Source organism: Cyprinus carpio, chromosome B16 (assembly GCF_018340385.1).
Source record: "Cyprinus carpio isolate SPL01 chromosome B16, ASM1834038v1, whole genome shotgun sequence".
NCBI classification, from domain to species: Eukaryota; Metazoa; Chordata; class Actinopteri; order Cypriniformes; family Cyprinidae; genus Cyprinus; species Cyprinus carpio.
The window spans coordinates 29,640,117-29,657,616 of record NC_056612.1 but is presented as its reverse complement, the minus strand read 5'-3'; the positions used below and the strand labels follow the sequence as shown (position 1 = coordinate 29,657,616).

Genomic DNA, 17,500 nt, shown 5'->3' with positions numbered 1-17,500 from the left:
CAAAACATTTACACAAAAACATTGTTTATACATATTTTTTCTGAAACATTTCAGTTAAACGTTTTTTAAATGTTGCCACTTGCTTCAGAGAACATTTGAAAGTAACATTCCCATGAAGTTTGCAAAATGATGAAATGGAATGTTCAGCACAAAATGTTTTTAAACATGCAAAAAAAAAAAACCTTCAGAAATATTCTGTTAATGACAGTGTTAATGTTAGAAAAATGTTCTTAGAACATATTTTTGTTAGCTGAGTCAGGAATATTTGTATGTAAAATGCAGTATAAAACTGTAACATTAAAACTGTAATGCACTGTATCTTTAATAATCGTATACAATGCATTATAATATGTGAAGGTTTGTTTGGTTGGTAACACTTTAATTAAAGCCTTTATGTATAATGCATTATAAAAGTAGTTTTAATGCATTTATTATTCCTTCTAATGCATCGTAAGATCTCATGAATAATCGTAAGCACAGTTAATACATTATACACTTATCAATTCATTGATACACTATTCATTTTAAATTTGGTTATGCTTATTTACAACAACAAGATATAATGTATTGCAACACACATTATGAATAATTATAATGCCTTTAATATCCCTTTATAATGCATGTGTTTGTCGTGTTTTAATGCATTATACTTTTTAAAGGTGTAACAATGAATAGATCAGTATTATAATGTATCACAAGTGCGCTTACAGTTATTCATGAGATCATACAGTGCATTAGAAGGTGCATAATTAATGCATCAAAACTATTTTTATGATGGATTATATAGAAAGGCTTTAAGTGATCTGTTATGAGTGTTTCTTGCTTTAGGATTGAATGTTGCTCGGTTGCTCGTCTGTCAGTAACGCCGGTTGTGTTTGTTTTGTGATTTCACACGAACGGAGAGCGTTCCATGATGTGTGTGTGTGTGTGTGTGTGTTCATCACGGGTGTAGAGAGATGGATCTACACAGGTCTAAAAAACAGATAAATGGTTCTAGAGTCAGCTGTGCATTGACTTAAAGAATAAGGAGAAGTTTAGGAGTTCTTAATGGATTCGTGGCGTTTATAGACAGCGTCTAGTGAACACTGTACAGCAGGCAGATGATCAGACCTGTCTGCATCTTAAAGTCATTTCTGCTGAATAGACAACAAGACCACACACACACACACACACACACATGTGCACCCTCACTGCAAAGGCAGCTTCCTGTGTCTTTATCTTTCTCCCACTCTCACACCATTTCTGCTTCTGTCTACAGCAGCCTCCTCCTCTTCCTCTTCTCTTCTTTCGTTCTGCGTCTCGTCCTCAGCTTTGCTCTCTATGACACATCACTCCCCCTCCTCACTCAATCCACAACTCTGATTTCATGCTTTTCTTTGGTTTTTCTGTGAGTTTCCTGTCGTTTCCCCCTCTGTCACGCTCCTTCAATCTGCCTCTGGATCTCCACACACACACACACACACACACACTCTCCCACTCGCAGCGTTTCTTGTGTGTTTTCGAAGAACACATCTTTATTTAGACAGAGGAAAGTGGCCTGCTTTCTTTTTTTAGACTGTGGGATTTTTCCTCAAATCTCAGACCCCAGATTGGTTCCTCTCCGTCTCGTTTGATCTCTCGTCTCTTGAGAACAGCTCCGTTGGATCAGATTGATGTTTTTGGCGTTTTTAAAAGTTTAATTTTGTGCACATCAATAAAGTTCAGAAAAAAATACAAAAGCTGTCACTGGGGCAATACTCTTTCAGAAGGTGGTAATATGCACCCTTTAGGGGTAAATGAGGTACAAAATAAGGTGAAAAGGTTCACTACATTTATAGTGCAGCATACACGAAGGCTTTAAGTAAAGTGTTACCGAACTTATATATAATGCATTATAAAAGTATTTTAATGCATTAATTATTGCACCTTATAATGCATTGTAAGATCTCTAACCACACTTATAATACATTATAATATGTAACTATTAGACCATGTGCATTAAATGCACTAAAACACTCGACAAGCAGTTATTATAATACCTAACATTTTAGAATGCATGCATTTCATATGATTATTAAAGATATTATGCATTCCAGTGTACATTATGAATCCCTTTTATAATGCATTATGCATAAAAACTTAAGTGTAAGTGCTACCAACACATGATGATGATGAAGATGATGATGAAGAGTCAGATGGGAAACGCTGCTGAGTCTCAGTGAAGAGAGTCTTTTCTGAGTTTGAAATATTTTTTAATGATTTTCTTTGTGCAAATAATAATTCGATTATTCCGCCCTGAACAAAGACTGTCTGGTTTGAGCTGCATTCGCTCTTGTTGATGTTTTTGGAGGAGTGTTTTTGTGCACATCAGAGTTCGATGAGTCCGGCTGCTCCACATTAATAATGCAGCCGCTCCAGTGCTGATAATGCACTGTCATTAAACTCTAAAGCGCTGCATCACTGTAAGTCTGGAGTTTATACTGATGTGCAGCGTAACAGATCTGAACAGGTCACGCAGGATAAAAACAATCTTTGATTTTTTTTAAGTAATTAAAAGAATAAACAACATACTGTGAATGCCCATTTCCAAGATTAAAAAAAACATATGTGCATATAGATGGTTATACAGTACCTATCTAACCCATTTAAATGAAATTGTGATGAAAAATGTATCACTGAAATGCTGATATTCTGATAAAAACAGACTTTTAAAATTTCAGTAGTTTCATTTTAAAATAATTTACTGAAGTTTAATGAGACAATGTATCAAATGAAGCTCCTGCTGACAGTCAAGTTTTTATCCTGAAGCCACTCTTGCACTGAAATCACACACTGTATAGAATATATGTGTTATATTCATCATGATCTGTTCAGCATGTTAGACTGAGCAATGCACGCTATGAGAAGGTTATTTCACAGATGTTGACAGTCAGCTGTGTGTGTGTGTGTGTGTTACTGCATTTCCTTTGTCTGGTTTATTTTTGTCATTATTTAAAAAAAACTTGGAAAAAAAAACCTTACATTTTTAAAGAAAATTAATTTAATTTAAATTTAGTCACATTTTGTTTTTTAAATGAATAAATTGAAAAAAAATTTTAATAAAAAAAAAAAAAAAAATCTCCCTTCAAAAATTAATAAAAAAAAAAGTAATTTGCTCTTTTTAATAGTTATTTTTGTTTGCACGTAAATCTGGCCTAGAGACATCAAGTTGTTGTTTTAATATAAATTGAGCTGTATTTTTCAGAGGCCTGAAGCTTTCTATTATTTCTGCACTGAAATACACACTGAACTTCCTGCGAATGTGTGTGTGTTTGAATTTGAATAAACAATGACCATAAAGACACAAAATAATGATTTCATCAAACTCTACAATTGTAACTTAATGTAGGGTTTGAACTACATTTAGTTTGACTAGTTAAATCTAAATGATTGGATAATCTTCATTTATGTGTGTGTGTGTGTGAAATGTGATTTGTTGTAGTTTGTGGTTGATTTTTATTAGAACTGTTAATTGTTTTCTTTCAGTTGTGTTTTTGTCAGTGTTCTGACTGAAGCGGTTTAATGCTGCTGTGCACAGACTCTGATGATGAGGATGAGATTGCGGTCTTGATAGTGTTGTTAAGTGTATTCATCTCAGATCGTCTGCTGATGTTGTGTGTGTTCTGATGGAAAAGTGCACACACACACACACACACACACACACACACAAACGCTGTGAGTTTGGCCTGGTGTAGCGTGAGCGCGCTGAGGAAACCATATTGTCGTATTGTGATCGCTGAAGAACACTCAGAGCGGAGTGAGAGTCCGCCGTGACACAAACAGAAACACACTCGACGACAGAGAGATCTTATTTCCACACGGCCGTCTCCTTCACAGAATCTGGCGCTGGGAGTGTGTCGCTCAGATCCGTCTCATGCTGCTCTCAGTCGAGTCCAACATCAGCTTTGAGATCATGCAGTGTTTAAGGGTTAGACGCAGAGCGTTGTCTGAAAGCGTGACGGAGGACACGAGGAAAGGAAGAGCAGAAGATGTGGGTGCTTCTTGTCAGATGAGCGTCTCTTTACTGTATGTGTTTGTCATTGGGCAGGGGGGGGTCATTTCTGCCCATCTCTATCATTGCTGTAGGTGTGTGTGTGTGAGTGTGTGTTTGTAAGAAAGCTGATTCACTGCGTTTCGTGTCTTTGAGTGATTCAGGAGTCGTCTGGAGCTCGTCCCACAGTCACACTCTCACAGATGTGACTAGATAATGAAGACTGAGATCTAATCTTCAGGTGCGTTTAGTGCAGAGACACTCCAACCAGAGTCTGCGACCTTTGACCTGAAAAAAAAAAAACGTCAATGGAGAATATCCTTATTTTATTTTAGCTTTTTTTGAACACTTTGTTCTGTTTTTGCATTAGAGAATATATTGAAAGTAAAATATAATATATGTACATTATAATATATATATATATATATATTTAAATCAAATTCATGTAGTATATTCTAAAACTAAATTAAAAAAAAAAATAAATTTTATTATTATATCATCATTTTATTATTTCATTCTTATTTAAAAATATTAAAAAAAAAAAAATCAACTGCAGGTTAATTAAGATTAATTGCAATACACAATGAAAAAAACATGATTTTTGAAAATTGTTAAAAACTAAGTTATCTGTTTCTGCAAATTAGCTCTTCATATGTGTGTATAGAATGCAACATTTACTTTTGGCCCTCAGTCAAGTTTGATCGTGAGGAGTTATCTCTGATTTAGTGTGATATTGTACTGTATGTGATGGTGGTATAGTTTTACTTTTTGGACCAAAAGTTGAATAAGTCTTGATCTTGATAATATAAGTGTTTAAAGTCTTTTAAACCTGTTTGACTTTCTTTCTTCTGATTTTTGAAGAATGTTGTTAACCAAACAACACTGGACCCCAGTGACTTTCATCATATTGACAAAAAACAGACATTTCTTCAAATATCTTCAAATATCTTCTTTTGTGTTCGACTGAAGAGAGAAAAGAAGGTCGAGCAGGTCTAAATAACACGAGGGAGATTCTGGGTGAACTGTTCCTTTAAACAGCTCTAATTTTATAAAAGAATAAAACAATTTAAATTAAATGACAAACATTTATGCATTGCTTGTTACAGCAGAACTGAGGACAGTGAATTATTAACATAAATACCAAATTAATCGAAAATATGATTTTTTTCATTTATGTGATTTTATCTGATTTTAGTTTTGTCAAAAAGTGCAAAGCAGAATTTTCCTGATTTTAACTTTTAATTTGTATAAATGTATTTTTAATGTAAAGTGACACTTTTTGATGATGCGCTTCATGATGATTGTATGATAAATGTCCATTCATTTTAACAACTCATTTTCTATTTTCCTTTAAACTGGCATAGTTCAGTTTTTATGAATGATTGTTATGCGGGTGATAACTGCATTGGGTTGTCAGTGATGAGATGCGACAGATTTTCCAGCTTTAAATGCGTAAACTGGAAAGTTTCTGGGTGTCTGTCAGAAATGTGTTCTTGCTGGAATGGCAAAAGTTCTTTCTGTAGTAGGTTTTTATTATAAATAACAAGGCAAAATGTTTATATGGTCTGTTAATGATGTAAGAAGGTGCTGAGTGGCTTTCAGTGGCAATGATTTCACAGAAACCATCGCTGAGAATATTTCCACTGAGTGCTTTATCTGCAGGTTCATATTTACAGTTTGTGATCGTTGTGTGCTACACGGCCGCTTCTGTTTATTATGGAATCTGTGGAGCAATGAATGCGATCCAACTGATCCAGTTTAAATTTAGAGCAGATTCTATTTAATTTTTGAACAGAACAAATTTAAATTCATAACAGATCCAGTTTAAATACAGGAACAGATCCAGTTTATATTTAGAATAGATCTAGCTCAAGTTTAGGACAGATCCCATTTAAATTTGGAACAGATCAAATTTAAATTCATAACAGATCCAGTTTATGTTCAGAAAAGATCCTATTTGAAATTCAGAGCAGATCCATTTTAAATTCACAATGGATTCCATTTAAATTCCCGAACAGATCAAGTTTAATTTCACAACGGATCAAGTTTAAATTCAGGACGGATCAAGTTTAAGTTCACAACAGATCAAGTTTAAATTCACAAGAGATCAAGTTTAAATTCAGAACAGATTACGTTTAAGTTCAGGACGGATCAAGTTTAAATTCAGAACAGATCAAGTTTAAATTCACAACAGATCAAGTTTAAATTCACAACAGATCAAGTTTAAATTCAGAACAGATCAAGTTCAAGACGGATCAAGTTTAAGTTCAGATTCACTGCGGATCAAGTTTAAATTCAGAACAGATCAAGTTTAAATTCACAACAGATCAAGTTTAAATTCCCGAACAGATCAAGTTTAAATTCCCGAACAGATCAAGTTTAAATTCCCGAACTAGATCAAGTTTAAATTCACAACAGATCAAGTTTAAATTCACAACATATCAAGTTTAAATTCAGAACAGATCAAGTTTAAATTCACAACGAATCAAGTTTAAGAACACGACAGGGATCAAGTTTAAATTCACAACATATCAAGTTTAAGTTCAAGACGGATCAAGTTTAAATTCAGAACGAATCAAGTTTAAATTCACAATATATCAAGTTTAAATTCAGAACACATCACAGTTAAGTTCAGAACTGATCAAGATTAAATTCACAACGGATCAAGTTTGAATTCAGACAGATCAAGTTTAAGTTCACAGCGGATCAAGTTTAAGTTCACAACAGATCAAGTTTAAATTCAGAACAGATCAAGAATAAATTCACAACAGATCAAGTTTAAATTCAGACAGATCAAGTATAAATTCACAACAGATCAAGTTTAAATTCAGAACGAATCAAGTTTAAATTCAGAAGAGATCACAGTTAAGTTCAGAACAGATCAAGTTTAAATTCAGAACGGATCAAGTTTAAATTCAGAACAGATCAAGTTTAAATTCAGAACAGATCAAGTTTAAGTTCACAACAGATCAAGTTTAAATTCCTGAACAGATCAAGTTTAAATTCACAACAGATCAAGTTTAAATTCACAACAGATCAAGTTTAAATTCCTGAACTGATCAAGATTAAATTCACAACGGATCAAGTTTAAATTCACAACATATCAAGTTTTAAATTCACAACAGATCAAGTTTAAATTCACAACAGATCAAGTTTAAATTCCCAACAGATCAAGTTTAAATTCACAACAGATCAAGTTTAAATTCACAACATATCAAGTTTAAATTCACAACATATCAAGTTTAAATTCACAAATTTCAGAACAGATATTCACAATATGAATCAAGTTTAAATTCACAATGGATCAAGTTTAAATTCACAACGAATCAAGTTTAAATTCACAACGGATCAAGTTTAAATTCACAACATATCAAGTTTAAATTCACAACAGATCAAGTTTAAATTCACAACGAATCAAGTTTAAATTCACAACAGATCAAGTTTAAATTCACAACAGATCAAGTTTAAATTCACAACGGATCAAAAGTTCAGAACGGATCAAGATTCAATTCACAACAGATCGAGTTTAAATTCAGACAGATCAAGTTTAAATTCACAACAGATCAAGTTTAAATTCACAACGAATCAAGTTTAAATTCAGAACAGATCAAGTATAAATTCACAACAGATCAAGTTTAAATTCAGAACGAATCAAGTTTAAATTCAGACAGATCAAGTTTAAATTCACAACAGATCAAGTTTAAATTCAGAACAGATCCAGTTTAAACTGAGAACAGAAGCGGTTCAGATTCAGAGCTGTGTGTTTGAGGATGAGGATGTGATTCAAACACTGTCTGATCCAACAGACATCATAAAGTTCTTGAGCTCTTTCATGCAGTTTTCAGAAATAAACAAGTGTCTGTAGAAGTGTGACAGTCTGAGACAGTGAGATGAAACAGAAGCTCTGCGGCTCGTTACAGTGCTTCAGCTACTTCTTTTGTTCCTCTGAACAGCAGATCTCAACTCTTAAAATCCATGTGTTTCTTCATGTCTAGCACAGCTATATTTGGTGAGTGCCACTTTCATTTCTTCTAGTCTCTGTAGAACTTTGAATATTACTAAGTTTTTTTAGTGATTCTTCATTACTTGTTGCTTCATTTACTGTTTAATTTATTTGTGCATCTTTGGATATTAAGATGTTTTTTGTGTTGTGGATCTCATGGGGTTTGTGTGTGATTGTGTGTGTGTGTGTGTGTGTGTGTGTGTGTGTGTGTGTGTGAGAGCCTCATCTGGTGTCAGTGTCAGGCTGTTTGTGTTTGATTCTTCACACCTTTGCTAGTTAACCCTAGTTAACATGGCTTGGAAACCATTGAAGTTTCTCCATCCGTCCTTCCCAAACACAAACGTTGATTGGTTGTGATTATTAAATGCACAGTATTGGATGGAAAATGCAACAATCAGTCAAACAGTCATCCTTCCTGTCGCCGCAGCTGTTGATCCGGACGCAGCTCGCTGCGGAGGGCGAGGGATTTTGTTTTTTCGGAAACTTGCGAGCGTTTCGAAATGAGCTGATGCTGATGGGAGCGAGGGGCACGTGGGCGACGGGGGGAGGCGTGTCAAACACCTTCTACACAAGACAGGAAGACGAAGGGAGAGATAGAAAGAAGAAAGAGAGGAAGAAAGAGGTCGAGATCCCCACCGGAGAGCGTCGAACCCGAAACTTGTTGAAAGAAGCAGGAGAGTGTGTTCAGAGACGGACAGACGGATGCTATGACACAGACAGCAGTGCAGCTCCTGTCCACGGCGCCCTGCTTCATGAAGGGCCGAACGGTAGGATCCGGGGCCCAGGGGACTATTAAACGTGTGTTTGTGAGGAAGTCTTGATGTGTGCGAGTGAATGAGGCTGAACTGAAATTGGGGCTTGTGCTTCGTTAGTGACTAATCTGCTCCGTCTCAATTGTGTAACATTACCAGAAGCTTTAAGACGCCACACCTGTTCCAGGGAAATCTTGTTCCGTGTGTGTGTGTGTGTGTTTTGGATCAGGTTAATCAGGTGTTGGAGTGTATAGTTGTTAAGCAGCACTCAAGGGTTTGGGAGGCCAGTATTATGGGCTGTACGGAGCCGCCGGTCGTTAGGGGAAGTGGAGTGGTCGCCTGGCTGCTGGTGGAAAGTTCCGGGCTCAGAGGTGTGTGTCTGTGTGTGTGTGTGTGTGTGTGTGAATCTGGGATGTACATGTTAAGCCTAAAGTCTGTCTTGTCTGTGTTTGTGTACGGGGTCCCAGAGTCGCCAGCGATGGGCCTGTAAAAATATTCACAGTTAACGCTTCAGATGCATTCATTATTTTGCCATAATATTCTGTCAGTATTATAATCATTACATCACGCTTGAGTCTTTAACTATTTTATCAAAAAGACATTTTTGTGACTGTTAATCAGTTTAGTAACACTGCTTATGTTTGGGGTCTGTTTGAAAAACACATACAAAAAGACAATAAAACCAATCAAAATGAATAACAGTCAGAGGGTGATATAACATTTGTAGTGTGTTCATTCAAATGTAGGTCTGATAAAAATAGTGCTGTTACATGTGCTCTTATTCTCCTGCAGTCTGTCTCTCTGTCTCTGTTCCAGCAGATGGAAAGTCTTTTCTGAGCAGGTTCTGATGTAAATCTCAAGTGGAAAATAGAAGTAAAATTTCTCCCTGTTCTTTTGTGTCCATAGTGTTTACCCCACCCACACAACCCAGAGCACACATGCGCACACACACACACACACACACACACACACACACACACACACACACACACACACACACACACACACACACGCAAGCACTCATAAATGCATGCATACACACACATACACATTCATGCACAGACGCACACACATGCACAGATGCATACACACACACACACACACACACACACATACACACATGCATGCACAGACGCACACACACACATACATGCACAGATGCATACACACAGACTCGGGCACACACACAAACACACACACACACACACGCAAGCACTCATAAATGCATGCATACACACACGCACACACACACATACATGCACAGATGTACACACACACGAATGCACAAGTGCATACACACACGCATTCGCGCGCACACACACACACACACACACACATGCATGCACAGACGCACACACACACGCATGCATACACACACAGACATGTAGCCTATAAATATTTGTCTGCACTGAAGCAGTGCGTCTCGTTCAGGTGTCAGTGATTCAAACAGGTGTTGTTGCAGCTGCAGCGTCTCTAACCACTTCAGCACTTCTACTGGAATAATAAACTTATAGTAATGTCAGTAATGCTAAAGAAAATCATAACAGTATACTGTCAAATGCACATTCAGGGCATGTCTCTCTCTCTCTTTCTGTCTCTCTCTCTCTCTCTCTCTCTCTCTCTCTCTCTCTCTCTCTCTCTGATCCGTTGATCCTGCTTGCTGGATTGGGTGTGTCCTAAATTAGCGTTTTGCGTTTGGGAGGAGGCCCATGGGACGTTTAAGCCCTTATTAAAATCCTCCATCACATGAAGTAAAAAGCAAGAGGTGTGTGTGTGTGTGTGTGTGTGTGTGTGATTTATTAATTCCGACACACATTTCATCAGATAAGGGATGGTTGACTAGTCATTCAGCAACAGACTTGTTGATCAGTAACTATTAAGTTTTTTGGGATTTGTCTTCTTCAGCATTTATTTTAGCTTTGATATTTACATGTCATTTCTGATTTACATAAAATTTGAGAGAGTCAAGTGTGACCTGTTTGTCCAACCAATGGCAGACAAGGGGAGTGTTTGAACTGTTCAGGGTGCGAATACGTTGAGATTAAAGTACACTTAATTTTAGTTATTATCATAATTGCTGTTATTGTTATTAGTTATTAATATGACATCGTATTCAATGGTGTTAATAACATTGTAAATCTAGCAAAGATATTATTTGTAAAATAGTTTTTTTTTAAATGATGTACATTTTATAACACTAGACTTTATTTTATATTACCTTGGCTTTTTTTTTTTCAGAAAACCGTTTGTGTAGGTGTTTCTAATCTTTCTCTTATCTGACCATCAGTCTCTTCATATTTGTTTCCTGATTCTGAAAGTCATAGAAATGCTGTTGTGGATTATTATTATTATTTTTTAATAGATTACATTTACACAGGATTTTCTGCTATTTATACTACTTATTGCAAATAGTGGTAATTATTAAATTATTAAAAAGCAATTATTGCAGTAATTGTGTATTGAGTGTAAATTTTCATTTTAATTTAAATTAATAAATGGATGCTACCTTATTGGGACAAAAAGCCCTCTCTACACCTACCATTTCATTTTACCTATCGTTTTTATTGAAAATAAATGCCTTTCCGTTGTGATATGAAATTTAAAAAGGCAGAAGAAAAAAAACTTGCAAAAGGCGGATTCGAACTTGGGTTAATCGGTTAGCATTACTGTTTCTTATTTTAATTATCATTAAAACTGTATAAAGTTCAATGGAAACAGAGAGATTGTCTTTTATAGAAAAGTCTGTTTAATGCCTAAGAACAAAAGCAGTCAGCCACCCCTTTGATTCTGTGAAGCTGCTTTGACACGATCTATTGTTAAAGCGCTGTATAAATAAAGGTGAGTTGACCGCTGCTTGTGTCTGCCTGCAGGTGGCGATGTCTCCAGGAGAGGACGGTCTAATCGGGATCCCCTTCCCGGAGCACAGTAACGAGTTGCTGTCCCGTCTCAATGCCCAGCGGAGGACCGGGCTGCTCTGTGACCTCACGCTGACCTCACGCGGAGCACGCTACCCCACGCACCGCTCCGTCATGGCTGCGGTCAGCCTGTACTTCCGGCGTCTGTTCGGTGCGGAGGAGGGCGAGGAGGGCGAGGAGGGCGTGGGCCACAGCTGCAGCGTCTGCCAGCTGGACTGTGTGTCTCCTGATGCTCTGGCCGCGCTGCTGGAGTTCGCCTACACCGCCACGCTGACCATCCGCAGCTCGGGCATGCGTGAGGTCCTGAAGGGCGCGCAGCTGCTGGGGATCCAGTGTGTGGCGGACGCCTGCCGAGACATCCTGGGCGAGACGGGTAGAGACGGAACCATTACTGGTTTGATGATAAATCATAATAAAATTCCCCACGGATAAAGTATGTGAGCCTGGAGCACAAAACCAGTCATAAGGGTCTGCTTTTGGAAATTTAGATTTATGCATCATCTGAAAGCTGAATAAATAATCTCTCCATTGATGTGTGGTTTGTTAGGAGGACAATATTTGTCTGAGATACAACTATTTGAAAATCTGGAATCTGAGGGAGCAAAAAAATCTAAATATTGAGAAAATCATCTTTAAAGTTGTTCAAATGAAGTTCTTAGCAATGCATATTACTAATCAAAAATTAAGTTTTGATATATTTACAGTAGGAAATTTACTAAATATCTTCATGGAACATGATCTTTACTTAATATCCTAATGATTTTTGTCATAAAAGAGAAATGTATAATTGTGACCCATACAATGTATTGTTGTCTATTGCTACAAATATACCTGTGCTACTGATGACTGCTTCTGTGCTGCAGGGACACATATTTTAAAATTGTTTTAAAACTATGGGTGTGCGATATATATTGTCTGCGATAATATCATAATTGTTGTTTTAACGATGTGCAATTTGACATTATCGAGTATATCACAAAAAACAAACTAAACACACCTAAGGAGTGCACACATACATGACTTCTAGTGCGCATTTACAGTGCGTTCTTTCACTGCATGAATCAGTTTATTAAAATGCATTTAGAATTATCACAAAGTTCAAGATATGGGGGCAGAAAATGTATATATTTATATCATTTCATACGGTTAATATAGTTAATATTACATGAAGAGTACTGTTTTTTTTTCTCCAAAATTCAGCTTGATTATAAATGTGATATTGATTTTATACAACAGTGCAATAAACAATAACTTAAATATTAAGAGACTTACGTTTTAAACACTTTATTTCCTGTTTTTGCTCTGTTTCGCCAACAAAAATAATTCCAAAAAGAACCACTATATTAGAAGCACTGTTTTGTGTCTCGAGGCAACATGACAGTGATTCGTTCCTGAATGAATCACTCGTTTAAATGATTCGGTTCAATCGCAGTGACTCGCTTATTACTTGCTGCCACCTACTGGTGGTTTAAATTTCACATTTAACTTATCTTTTCATTTTTTAAATAATTTTCAATATCAGTATTCCAGTATCAGTATTTTGTTATCTAAACAAATCCCAGAAAATAATGAGATATTGAAAGGTATCTAGAATTATTTATGGAGCAGATAAAATACATATAATCATTTATGAATCAGTTATCATTTTGACTCTTTATTCAAAGGCTGAGATGTGAGGTTTACCATTTTATGAAATACTTTCAAAGTTTTATTTGAACATTTTGCACATTATTAGATAAACTGTTGGCAGTCATGTTTTGATTAAAAAATCCGGACCTCATTTGTAATGTTATTGCTTTAGCGTTTATGCAAACAAAAAGATTGATTTGATTTTAAATATAAACTTGGTGAAAGTGTTTGTGTCAGTACTCTTTGAACATGTCCAGCATATAGTAACAATACCATGATAAGAAGTGTTGACCCTGTTACATCTCTAGAGACGGGCGAGGATCCGGCGGAGGAGGCTGAGCGACCGCCGTCCCGACGCAAGCAGGACCGGTGCTCCGTGGCCCGGGCCGTGTCCCCCGTGAGGCCGGTGTGGAGGAGTCCCACGGCACCAGATACACCTGAAAGCGGGCTGCTTCCCGCACAAGGACCCCCCGGGCTGCTGCTGAACGGAGGCTCGCACTGGCCGCAGGAGTTCACACACAGACCCGAAGACACGCCCTCAGAGGAGGAGGAGTCAGCAGCACAGGGGCAGGCCACTCCCCAGCTCGGCCAATCACAGGGCGACGGAGCAGGGGGCGGAGCAACGGCCGGAAACGGCAGGAAGAGGAAGTCTCAGATGCCTCAGCAGTGTCCCGTCTGTCAGAAGATCATCCACGGGGCGGGAAAGCTGCCGCGGCACATGAGAACACACACCGGAGAGAAACCGTTCCAGTGCTCGGCCTGCGGCGTCCGCTTCACACGGTACGGTCCGGTCTAGACAGGTCTGTTACATTAGTGACAGCTTCAGAATGATGTATGATTTGTTGGAATCGGAGGAAGAATGACCGAGCTACACTCGTTTGAAGTCGAGAGAGTCAGCACAGTCAGATCTGAGAAAAATCGAGTTAAAGTTTAATCACAATATAGCTGTTTTTTATTTTATTTTTGTTTTTATAAATGGTGACCCTGGAGCACAAAACCAAGCATTTTTGAGAAATTGAGATTTATGCATCATCTGAAAGCTGAATAAATAATCTCTCCATTGATGTATGGTTTGTTAGGAGGACAATATTTGTCTGAGATACAACTATTTGAAAATCTGGAATCTGAGGGAGCAAAAAAATCTAAATATTGAGAAAATCATCTTTAAAGTTGTTCAAATGAAGTCCTTAGCGATTTATATTACTAATCAAAAATGAAGTTTTGATGTATTTACGGTATGAAATTTACTAAATATCTTCACGAAACATGATCTTTACTTAATATCCTAATGATTTTTGTCATAAAAGAGAAATGTATAATTGTGATCCATACAATGTATTGTTGTCTATTGTGCTAAAAAAAAAGTATACAAATATAAGAAGCAAATAATGCATTACCTTTTTAAGTTTACATCTAAAGAAAGACATTCAAATAAGAAAACAGATAATCAAATTAAAAAAAACATTTAGTGTGTTTATAATGAATAAATAGATTATTAAAACTACAAAAGCAGTTCAAGGAAGTGCAGCGAGTGATTGCCTCTCCTCTTTAATTGTTAGATTAACGTTAATGAGACTGATGGCCTCTATATGAATACTTACACGTGTCCTAACTACACGCGACACAAGCTTTATTATCAAGCATGTTTACATGACACTGCAGACATACACAGGAGTAACACTCATATAAGAAAAACAGAAAATTAATTAATGCACAGAAGTATAGAAGGAAAAAAATTTAATTGTTTAAATGAATGTAATTTACAAGTGTCCAGTTTACAAATGTACAAATTTTAGATTCTGTGTAGCTAGAGATGTGTGAGTTATGATGGACAGTGTAATATAGCAGGTGTGTGTCCAGAGGGATTCTCTGAGTCCTTCCTCACTCTGGAGATGTACAATCCTCATGTGATAAAAGCTGTCTTGTCCGTGTTAATTGGAGTTATTAATTTCTCGTCTCAGGAACGACAAGCTGAAGATCCACATGCGGAAGCACACGGGCGAGCGGCCGTATCCGTGTCCCAGCTGCCCCGCGCGCTTCCTGCACTCCTACGACCTGAAGAACCATCTCTCTCTGCACAGCGGCGACCGGCCCTTCGAGTGTCCACTCTGCCACAAGGCTTTCGCCCGCGAGGACCATCTGCAGCGCCACAGGAAGGGCCACAGCTGCCTGGAGCTCCGGACACGCCGCCCGCGCCGCCCCGCCGGCCCCCACCCCCCCGGGGCCTTCGTCCAGATCCTGGAGGGCCACGGCGTCCCCGTCCCTCTGCTGCCGGGGGCCCGCGTGCCGTACCCAGAGCTGCTGTGGCGGTCAGTCGCTGCGCCGGCGGGAAAAGCCCCGGAGAAACCCGAAGGAGGCTCGTCTCCACACAGGAGCGCATCGGTCACACACCGAGCCTGGGACGAGGACGAGGACGAGGACGAGGAGAAGCAGGACGCTGCAGGGGAGGAGGAAGAGTGACCACGCCCACCTGTGTGTGTGTGTGTGTGTGTGTGTGTGTGTGTGTGTGTGTGTGTGTGTGTGTGTGTGTGTGTGTGTGTGTGTGTCAGGTGAAACAAAGAGCACTTCCATAATCTTTAGTGCTTCTTAAAGGGATAGTTCACCCAAAAATGTAAATTCTGTCATTAATTACTCGTCCTCGTGTCGTTCTAAACCCGTAAGAGCTCTGTTCGTCTTCAGAACACAAATTAAGATATTTGTGATGAAATCCGAGAGCTCTCTGACCCTTCATAGACAGCAAGGATCCTAACACGATCAAGGCTCAGAAACGTAGCAAAGACATCCTTAAAATAATCATGTGACATCAGCGGCTCAACCGTAATATCAGGAAGATACGAGAATATTTTGTGCACAAAGAAAACAAAAATAACGTCTTTATTCAACAATTCATCTCCTCTGCGTCACTCTATAGCACCATTTTGGAGAGTATCACATACTGTATGTAAACAACATTTGTTTACACATACATTGTTTCCATTGTTTCTGCTTTGATCTGAATGTAAACAATGTATCCACGTAGATACGCTGCATAGTTTGTTTACGTATGTGATACTCTCCAAAATGCCGCTAAAGGGCGACACGGAGGAGAAGAATTGTTGAATAAAGACGTTACTTTTTGAGCGCAAAGAAATCAAAAATATTCCCGTATCTTCCTAATATTACGGTTGAGCCGCTGATGTCACATGATTATTTTAACAATGTCTTTGCTACGTTTCTGAGCCTTGATCGTGTTAGGATCCTTGCTGTCTATGAAGGGTCAGAGAGCTCTCGGATTTCATCACAAATATCTTAATTTGTGTTCTGAAGACGAACGAAGGTCTTACGGGTTTGGAACGACACGAGGACGAGTAATTAATGACAGAATTTACATTTTTGGGTGAACTGTCCCTTTAAGAAGTACTAAAGAATCACTTTTAGTGTATTAAGTGAGCAGAAATAGAGCTGATTATGTAAGTCGTGAAGCCGCATGTCTTGTGTTTCTGGTGCTGGTGGAGCTCCTGGAGAGTCACGCAGGGTTCTGTTCGCTCGATCCGATTTGTTTATTTTTAATTATAGGCGATGTTCACGCTATGCAACATTTGAACACGAACGAGTGCTTGAACAAACCTGATTTAAAACACACAACTGGAATTGAGAACGAATCATGAAGGTGAATCTTTACTGTAGCTGCTCTGAAATTTAGAATTTGAGATTTGGAATTATTTTCAAATGATGGAATTTACTTTCATACCAAAGATTATTGGTTAGTTTAGACATGAGATGTATTTTTTCAGATATTTGTAGCCTTTAAATGTTTTTTTTTCTCTGTCGTCTGACCAGGTCTCAGTTCTCACACGTATGAAAGGGCTTTCTGCGTTTAAACGCTCGGATGGAGAGACGCTTGGTTTTCGTTTACGTTTGATCTGTTTTTGAGTTTGGAGAAGGGATCTAGTTTTCTTTAAAAAAAAAAAAAAGAGAGAGAATGAAATGTCAGGATGGAGAGTTCTTTTGCAAACTATTCTATTTATTTATTTGTGGGTGTGATATTTATTGTGAGTTTCCTGGTCGAGGCGCTTGGGTTACTCTGCATCCTGTCTTTCTTCCGGAGCGTCTCCGTGGGTTCGGCCTCTTCTGTGGTAGTGTGCTCAGGTGTGTGTATCTCAGGTAACATCACGCTCAGGTGCTGTAGAGAGCTGAGGTTCAGACGTCCTCT

At 38.0% G+C, this 17,500-nt stretch overlaps 1 protein-coding gene across 5 annotated transcripts in view; it reads left to right on the top strand.

The window, feature by feature from the left end:
- Positions 1 to 15,939, top strand: part of LOC109105087 (zinc finger and BTB domain-containing protein 7B-like) — a 22,737-nt gene extending 6,798 nt beyond the window's left edge. For 2 of the 5 annotated variants that reach the window (XM_042741826.1, XM_042741825.1), the window contains exons 3-5: positions 11,635 to 12,052; positions 13,617 to 14,088; positions 15,270 to 15,938. In XM_042741826.1, coding sequence (XP_042597760.1) covers positions 11,641 to 12,052; positions 13,617 to 14,088; positions 15,270 to 15,768 — 1,383 coding nt within the window. In that variant the 5' untranslated portion in view covers positions 11,635 to 11,640 and the 3' untranslated portion in view covers positions 15,769 to 15,938. Of the gene's footprint in view, positions 1 to 8,230; positions 8,780 to 8,895; positions 9,136 to 11,634; positions 12,074 to 13,616; positions 14,089 to 15,269 lie in introns of those variants that run through there. The other 3 variants (XM_042741823.1, XM_042741824.1, XM_042741827.1) reach the window with 3 other exon arrangements.
- Positions 15,940 to 17,500: the final 1,561 nt, after the last annotated feature.